This window comes from Salmo trutta, chromosome 1, assembly GCF_901001165.1.
Source record: "Salmo trutta chromosome 1, fSalTru1.1, whole genome shotgun sequence".
NCBI classification, from domain to species: Eukaryota; Metazoa; Chordata; class Actinopteri; order Salmoniformes; family Salmonidae; genus Salmo; species Salmo trutta.
This window is the reverse complement of record NC_042957.1, coordinates 22387298-22397129: the sequence shown is the minus strand read 5'-3', so window position 1 is coordinate 22397129 and position 9832 is coordinate 22387298. Positions and strand designations below refer to the sequence as shown.

Genomic DNA, 9832 nt, shown 5'->3' with positions numbered 1-9832 from the left:
TTTGTAGTCTGTAATAGTTTACAAGCCCTGCCACATCCAACGAGCGTCGAAGCCGGTGTAGTACGGTTCAATCTTAGTCCTATATTGACGCTTTGGCTGTTTGATGGTTTTTCAAAGGGTATAGCAGGATTTCTTATAAGCTTCCGGGTTAGAGTCCCGCTCCTTGAAAGTGGCAGCTCTACCCTTTAGCTCATTGTGGATGTTGCCTGTAATCCATGGCTTCTGGTATGTACGTACAGTCACTGTGGGGACGACGTCATCCATGGCAGGATATACTGTATAATACATGGAATCCGAGACTAGCAGCCTTCCATTGTCAATACAGGTGATAATAATGAATGTTATTTTATGAAGTGTTTCCTTGCATCAATTTTCCATCACCTGTTTGGCCCATGGTGTTACAGACTTTAAATTGGGAACAAGTGACTTGAGCTTTTGGACAAGCCCTGCACAAGTTTCCTGACCGGTAAAACTTAATGTTTTTTTAAACGTTCTGAGAACGGAGGTGAACATGTCGCCAGTTCTGGAAACTTAAATGTTTTGGTTGCAGGGAAGTGTTTTAAAAATGTTTTACTATGGTCCTCTGAAGGTTTTCCTGGGAGGTTTTATTAACGTTAAGAGTCTCTCATTCCTGAGACACACTCGTAATTATATTCTTAAATCCTTAGTCTTAAAAGTCATGCTTCACTCAGCTGTCAGATATACAGCAGGCTACCCAATAGAGCACTGTCGTACCCTCAGTGGGTATGTTAACACCCTTTAATGCCACAATATGTGTTAGAGGTGCTGCCATCAGGATTACCTTTACAGATTCAGAAAGAAACACCATACCAGCATATTTTGGCGACGCCAACATTCGTAAAGTTAATTTATTTGACAACCAATCAAATGACAATCAGGATGAAAAAAAAACAGCTGAGCAGGACAACCATTCAGGATCAGGAGGATACAGTCAGTCAGTCAATCAGTTAATGCTGCACAGTAGTGTTTTAATAACAATACAAACAATAATTATGAATAGATCCACCATTGAGCACAAAAACATATGTAGTCTATCAAACTATGGGAGAGAGAACACCTCACCTATAGTCTGACAATCAGTCACACACAACCGCATGCTGTTGTATTGTGATGGAAAAACCTACGACTGTTTGAAACACTGTAGCCTATTATACATAATTCAATTTCACCTGAAAAAGCTAGGTAAAACAGCATGGACAGTACCATTTTGAAGTAGTTCATTTTCTTCACGATTGGCTGATCCCTCCTGATCACCTGGTTGGACATGACTCCAAGAGTCACCAGGAGGGATCAGCCAATGAATTTGGAAATTCCACCCAGTTGACTACATTAAAATGGTGGAAGCCCTCAATGTCACTGCCAATGCTAAGACGGTCTCTTCTTTTACCTCTGTCTGTTAAAATGTTTCTGTATGTACAGCAACTGTGTGGGCATCCTACTGTATTTGACAATATGTCTACATCTTACGACATTGGTACTGAGAGACATGGTGCTTCTACAACAGCCATACTACATACAGTTCAATTAAAAGTATGTGTTTTTCTTATAATTTCAGCAATAAAGGTTTCTTCGAAACAGAACATCTTCAGTGCAATTGGCAAAGACAAAATTAAATGTTTAATGGAAATTTGATCAGGAAGAAACAGTAACATACATATATTCAGCTAGACGGTCATTGAACTGTACGTAGCTACATCACTAGCATGCAAAGTCAGATCCAGCACTCATCATAAGGCATTTTCTCCATGTAAAAGCTGCCTCTGTCACTAGGGAATCCAGGTTAAAGTGCAAAGTTCACAGTTCACAGATGAGATAGTTTGACCTACAGCACTACAATGTAAAGAGCTACATTTACTATACAAGGAACAGGAGATGAGTGGACAGAAAGGTGTAACAGGTCTAACAACGCATTAGATTTACACCAAGCAGAACTGTTGTTGTTTACTTCCTAAGAAATGTACCCACATGACTATAGAATACTACAGTACTTACTATAATACACAATGTAGTATCCCCCGATCTTGTGTAGTACTTACTAAAGAATATTGTAGTACACTACAGTAAATACTACAGTATTATCTGCCAAAAAACCACTGTAGTGTTCATCTGTTACTGTGACTTGTTATTGGCTTCGTTGGAAGGATAGAGAGCTGCATGATGCTGATTACATTGTTCTTCATGAGAAGGAGGAAGAGCAGTTAATGGACTGGGTTGTAAACTGGGTCTGATCATTAGTTTGGTCTTGGGGTGATGACTGAATACACAAGCACACACAAATGCACACACGAATGCACGGACTAACGCACACAATGACAAAGTTACTCAGTAAACATGAACCTTGTAAAAATTGACAAGTCAAACGGACAATCCGGTAAACACCTGGCATGGGTTGACTTGACAGAGACAATACATAGTAAAAACAAAACCTACAGAACACTGCATATTGGGCAGTTAACACTAATCACAATATGACATTTTGTCAGTGACAGACATCAACTGGTTATGACAGTGACACATATAGAGCACGCCCAGTTTACACTAGCACAGTTAACACTAGCAGTTTACACTAGCACAGTTTGGGAGTCAGTTAACACTAGCACAGGAAGGAAGGATTCTCACAATGTCACGGGTACAGAAGGTGTCACAGCACCGTCCAGGTACAGAAGTCATTTATCAAACACAGAATATGGGCAATCTTCAGATGGGGCTATTTCAGCCTGGAAGGCCAGTCTGTTTCGGAGTTGGCTAAACTGACCTCTAGACTGCCTGATCTGGCTAGTTCCGAAAACCTCAAACCATCATAAGACTTATAATTATTGCCATTGTACTTTGTTTTGCGACAATCTGTAAGAGCATGAGCTGAAAGTACGAGCCCCAGACACACCGGCAGAGACGTATTCTTAGGAAGCTACTTCTGTAACCAGTATCAACTGTCCAGTCCAGGCTCGTCTCTCTCCACTCACATACAAAGGGCTAACAACCACTACGATGACGTCACCAGTAGGGAAAGGATGAGGAGGATCTGATATAATAACGTGGCACTATCGTTGGACTAAACACACTGACTGTAGTTGTAATAAAGGATAATAATGGCAGTATGATTACAGGGAGGGGGTTATGTCGCTAATTTGCGTTCCCTCCTGCAGCATCTCTGGTGTATTACAGACGTTAAGATGTCTGAGGGAACTACACACTAAATCATCTCTAATGTCTCTGGTTTTAAAATCGGCTTGTGTGGCATCGATATGAGTCACAAACATTCATTCTAGTGTCAAAATTGATTACAAAGTGTAAATAGGATAAAACCTAGTTTATGAAGTGAATAGGTCACAACTTCCTGAAGGGTTGGGTATGGATTAGGGTCATGCCCACTAGCAGCCAGAACCTCCAGACAGTGAGACAGACCTGCCAATTACGCAGCACCTCAGACTTGTTTACATCAGACAACCCGTCACCAATGTTATGTTGAAATAACCATTGGCCCTAAGCCCTTTAAGGACTGGCCACATGCGGATGTGTTTGAAAGTGTCAAACCCCCGAGTCTGCCACTTTTTTGGGGCAAAATGAGAATTGAGACGATCTTGTATCCCATCTGCAACTCAATTTTGAGTGACTTGATAAGCTGATTGTGGCCTGGCTGCTCAATATGCCTTCTAGCTACTACTTGCTAGCTTCATTGACAAACAGAGTTGTAATTTAGCTGGAAAGTGATTTTGGGCACTGAAAAACAGTTTTAAGTTGTAGACAAGTTATTGTTCTCAGAAATCAGTCCTGAGCGCGCAGCCAGACTTTCCCGACTCGATAGACTGTATGCAGTGCATGGACTAGTTTTCATGCACATTTATTTACTTGAGATATATTGCACCAAACACCTTAGCTAGATCTAAAATTGCATGACTAAATTAATTACAGATGTTTTTATTGATCTTAAATTAAATCGGACTATTTTGAAGTAGCTGTGTTATTGTACAGTGACTCAGGAGGGACAAACAGTACCTGTCAGGGTACGATTAAGTGAACGTAACACACCCACATCAAACCACACCCCTAAGACAACTCTCATTTGACTTCAGTCGTGGCCACTAGCGTTTCTTAATGAGCAATCTTCAAAATGAGGCTACATCAGGAAGTGCAGTCACTCTTTAATATGTCTGAGGGAACTACTCCCTAGATCTTCATCACTCTCCTCCACTGCGCTCTGTCTGGCAGTAACTCTAAACATAATATTACAGTCTCTTTACAGGCCATCCCTGTTCCAGTCACAGTCCGTCCTGATTTGATGCCATGCTGGTTAGTTCTCAGTGGGCTAGCTCACAGAGGTCTTATATATATATATATATATATATACTCTTAAAAATATTAGTAGATATTTCCCTTAACTACGGCTAGTCAGTGCAATCTAAAATTATATTTATAGATCTATACACAAAAAAATAAACAAATTTACATCATGTTTATAGCTAGATATGTAATGTACTTCTCTGTATACACACAATCTTAATTTGACCCTGCTTCTCACAGCAGGAAAATAATCCAACAGGAATGTGAATTATAATTATTGAACATTTTTGTAGGGGTTGATACATTTTTCGTTAGGTCGAATCAAATCACATTTTTAAGTGGAAATTACAAACTTTAGAAGCCTTTTTAAACCTTGAATACACTACAATTACAATTTCCTGCGACAACCAAGAGATAAAATTAAGATAGCAGATCTGTATATGACAAATAATAATGTGGGTTGGTTAATTAGTCTATATGGGTCGTTCAACAAAATGAGCACCTTTTGAAATTGTGCACCAATATTCAATTTTAAAACCCTGTTATATTCAACGAAGTGCCCTTTATTATAGACCATATGGAGAACTAAATAAACATTTTGGTATATGAATAAAGACTTGCTAAAGTGCCAAAACTCAGCATTTTGACATGTCCTTCCATGCACCCTCTGACTTCCAGGAAGATTTTAACCTACTTAACTCCACAAAAGTTATCACCATCAAAGCCCTTGACAAAGTCATTTCTGAAGATGATCATTTATTTCATGTGATTAATTTGAAGGTAAAAAAAAAAACCATGTCTCTCATTTTATGGTTAACCCTGTTATGTGAACTGAATATGGTGAAACTATTCCTTCAAAGAAAAAAAAACATCTGAAGAAATTATGAACATCTAATAGTCAAATCATAGTGTAAAAGCAGGTGAGCTGGTTCTACTCTTTTTGGCCATTTCCTGGTGTTTTCTGGTGGAAAACTGAGCAGGTCCAGCATAACAAGTCAAGCCTGTGACCCATATAGACAGGCTAGAAATGTTTTAACAAAAAAATGTGAAGCTTCCATGCACAAGCTTGTTGCACACAACAAGCTTCCAATTCCCCTGTAAGGGGATTTATGTCTGATTTAAGATGAAATCGTCAACCCTGTTACTTTATTTGGCACTTAATAGGCTCTTACTATATACAGTGTTATTTTATTTTTTTCTCTTGCTCTTTACAACAATGTTAAAATTAGGTGAAATCATACGTTTTTTTTAACCACATCTCAAAAGGCACCGTATTGATGGAACGACCCATATGCTAGTGTTTGAGCATGTAAACATAACTGTACACTCTTCAGATCCTTACAAAGTGGACAAGCTATGACTGGTTTTATGAATGGTTGGACTGGTTGAATCTAGTTCTGCTGGAGTCACCTGTAGGGCACTCTCACATTTCCGAGGACAGCACACACGTCACACACTTTAACCTTTGCAGTCAAATCATGGATTAAAATATACAACATTTAAAAAGCAAGGGGGTAAAAATACAAAATGAAGATAATTTGGGTCAGCATCAAAAGCACTCCCGGCTAACACACAGCGATACAAAAATAAAAACCTAAAAAGACATGAAAAGCATCAAGCAAACACAATGCACCGTTGATTTAGAACTGAATGGTCTGAGCAGGGAGTGGGGATAGTGTTTCAGAAGTAGTCATCCCACTGAAAACTAAAACACTAGATTACCTACATTTTTCACTACAGCTTCCATTGCCAGGTACTTAACATTGTCCCTTTCCAGTACAGAAAAACAAAATAATGGCAATACAATAAAACTAATGAGAACATTTGATTTTGTTACATTTGGCAATTAGCCATTTTGTTGTTGATGCACTTTGGGTAGTAATGCATCCAGTGAGGGATAAACTAGGACAACGTCTAGACACTAGTAATGGGCTCAAGGGTGGTGTTTAGAGTGGTGGGCATGCAGCAAGTTAATCAGGGGAAAAGGAGAAGGTTAAAACTGGGGATCACTATGTTCTCTCCCTGTTCTATCTATCCTCAGTCCATCCATTGTTCTTCTCCACGGTCTTTCTGGCTACAGTCTAATCCAAGCCGGTGGCAGTCATATGGGAATTTTTAGGATGGGGGAGGGGTCGAGCAAAGGGTGAAGGGTCAATAGCTCACACTGCTGCCTTTTTGTTTTGTCTGCGATCACAGTGCAAAAAACACATTGTCAGTCATGTCAGTAGCTCTTGACAGAATGAGAATGGGGAACAGGAGGAACAGGTCACAGTGTCTGTAGTTGTTTTAACACTGAGGGCTGCTGTAGCTCCACACCCCCTGTTCCCCTCTCCTCCTAGGGTGACCCCTGACCTTTATGGCTAGTAGACACAGAGGTCAGGGAACTTCATTTCGTAGACGGGCACCGAGCGGCTCTGGGTCTGGCCGTAGCCTGATGAGATGGTGCCAGACGGGCTGGGAGGGGGTCTGGGGAGGGCAGAGAGAGAGAATTTCATCATCAAGAACATGGGGAAGGTGTTCTAAAACATTCAAAATTATGTTGCTCAAGTCATAGTGTGCCAGATATTTACCAGGAAAGGTTGGAGGGTACAATTATATCATACTAAGTGCCTACGGGAATCCTCTGTTCTCTTGGCATGTGGACTGGCATACATTACAGTGGTGAGAAGTATGTATGTGTTTATGTGGGTGGGGGCGAAGGTATTAATTCCAATTGATGCTGTTCAAGTCATAGTGTGTCTACTTGTGCCCATACCAAGAGCCAAAAGAACTCCAGTATACACCCAACATTCTGATATAATTGTACCCTCCAACCTGGCCTGTTAAAAATGTGCAGTTTGGCATTTATTCAGATGAGTAATCTACCAGAGGCAGCACTGTAGTGTTCAATAGCTGGCACAGCCACCGTGCCAGCTTTAAACCTAACCCTAATACTTAGCCCTAACCTTCAATTAAGACCAAAAAGCACATTTACGATATAGCCAATTTTTACTCTTGAGGAAATGGCAAAATTCTGCCTGCAGGGCAAGACCCTGCCAATAAACGCTAACCTCTGTTAACTATCTGCCTCCTGAGCAACATCATTTGGAATGTTATTGAACACCATCCCCCCTCCACCCACACAAACACATACACACTCCTCATATCTACAATGTACACTCACCTCCATGTGTATTTGGACAGTAAAGATAAAATAAAAAATGTGTCTCTACACTCCATTTTGGATATGAGGCTACAGTAAAGAATCTCACCATTTATTGGAGGGTATTTTCATAAGTCATAAGTACTGGGACACATTCACTCAGTGTATTAACCTCTCTTGGGTAGGGGGCAGTATTTTTACGGCCGGATGAAAAACGTACCCAAATTAAACGGCCTACTACTCGGGCCCAGGAACTAGAATATGCATATTATTAGTAGATTTGGATAGAAAACACTCTGAAGTTTCTAAAACTGTTTGAATGATGTCTGTGAGTATAACAGAACTCATATGGCAGGCAAAAACCGGAGAAAAATCCAACCAGGAAGTGGGAAATCTGGTTCTTGTAGTCTTTTCAAGTCATTGCCTTTCTAACACACAGTGACTTAGGGTTCATTTTGCACTTCCTAAGGCTTCCACTAGATGTCAACAGTCTTTAGAACCTAGTTTCAGGCTTTTGCAGTGAACAGAGAGCGAACAAGAAGGCCGGGAAGTTGGTGACTCAGAAAATGACATGTGTTTTGTCGTGCGCATTCACGTGATGAGGTATCTGTGTTCCAAAACGTTTTTCAAGACATTGGAATCGTCCGGTTGGAATATTATTGAAGTTTTATGTTAAAAAGGCCCTAAAGATTGATGCTATACAATGTTTGACATGTTTCAACGAACGTAAATAGAACTTTTTTTTAAACTTTTCGTTGTGAAATTTTGGGCGTGCTTCCTACATTTGGAGTAGCTTACTGGACGCGCAAACAACAAGGAGGTATTTGGACATAAATTATGGACTTTATCGAACAAAACAACATTTATTGTGGACCTGGGATTCCTGGAAGTGCCTTCTGATGAAGATCATCAAAGGTAAGTGAATATTTATAATGCTATTTATGATTTTAGATGACTCCAAAATGGCGGGTATCTCTATTGCCTGGTGTATGTTTCTGAGCGCCGTACTCAGATTATTGCAAAGTGTGCTTTCCCCGTGAAGCTTTTTTGAAATCTGTCACAGCGGTTGCAAAGGAGATGGTTATCTATAATTCTTTGAGTAACAGTTTAATATTTTATCAACGTTTATGATGAGTATTTTTGTAAATTGTTGTGCTGATTCACTGGCAGTATTGGGAGGCAAAATATTTTCTGAACATCACGCGCCAATGTAAAATGCTGTTTTTGGATATAAATATGAACTTTATCGAACAAAACATACATGTATTGTCTAACAATGAGTCCTAGGAGTGTCATCTGATGAAGATCGTCAAAGGTTAGTGCTTAATTTTAGCTGAATTTCTGGTATTTGTGACCCCTCTCCTGCTTGGAAAATGGCTGTGTGGTTTTTCTTGTGTTGTACCTGTCCTAACATAATCTAACTTCATGCTTTCGCCGTAAAGCCTTTTTGAAATCGGACAATGTGGTTGGATTAAGGAGAGGTTTATCTTTAAAATGGTGTAAAATAGTCGTATGTTTGAGAACTTTGAATTATGACATTTTGTTGTTTTGAATTTGGCGCTAGCGTCCCACCTGCCCAAGAGAGGTTAAAGAAGTCAAAAGTTAAGTATTTGGCCCCATATTCCTAGCAGGCAATGCCTACATCAAGCTTGTGACACTACAAACTCGATGGATGCATTTTGCAGTTTGTTTTGGGTTACATTTTCACCCTAAGGAACTGAATAGTGAATGATATCTGAAGAAATGTTCTGAGTGAGTGGATAAGATGTTTCTGAACACTTCTAAAGTGACAATTACATCATAGCAGCTTCTGATTGGACTATTCTTTCTTTTCTTCTTGTTTCTTACCGGATTGTGATCTCAAAGATCTGATTGAGTTTGCTCTGCAGCAATGTGGCCTGTAAAGAACAAGCCGAGACCAGCATCAGAGTCAGAAAAAGAATGAAGCCACAAAATAAAAAATACAAAAGATAATGGATTGAAAAACTCAACAGTGATATTCAAATCATGCAACGACATAATTTAGGTTATTTAAACATGGGGTAGAATTATATATTTTTTTACCCTGGCACCGCAGTGGGCAGCTATCTCCTCGAAGGGGGCCTTCTGGAACTTCTCCACCACCTGCCTCCTGCGCTCTCTCTCCTGCTCCTCCATCCCCACACTGTCCACTGAGGAGTCACACACACTTCGGTATTGTTGTACCGCTGATACAATCACTATGTCCTTGGAGGGACAGATTGATAACGGTCCAATAGAACACTTTACTGTCTGCTAACTCAATGTCCTGCTGCCTGACCAAATGACTCATGAGTGACACAGCGCTGATTGGTACTTACCGATGGCGTTTTTCAGAGTTTCAAATGTGATCTCCTCTGCTGGAGTCCT

At 40.1% G+C, this 9832-nt stretch overlaps 1 protein-coding gene across 3 annotated transcripts in view; it reads right to left on the bottom strand.

Annotated features, from left to right (window-relative positions):
* Positions 1-838: 838 nt before the first annotated feature.
* Positions 839-9832, bottom strand: part of LOC115187073 (protein EFR3 homolog B) — a 70863-nt gene continuing 61869 nt past the window's right edge. For all 3 annotated transcript variants that reach the window (XM_029746325.1, XM_029746310.1, XM_029746359.1), the window contains 4 exons: positions 9784-9832; positions 9509-9615; positions 9293-9342; positions 839-6768 (listed from right to left, as the gene is read on the bottom strand). In XM_029746325.1, the coding sequence (XP_029602185.1) occupies positions 6663-6768; positions 9293-9342; positions 9509-9615; positions 9784-9832 (312 nt within the window). In that variant the 3' untranslated portion in view covers positions 839-6662. The remainder of the gene's footprint in view (positions 6769-9292; positions 9343-9508; positions 9616-9783) is intronic.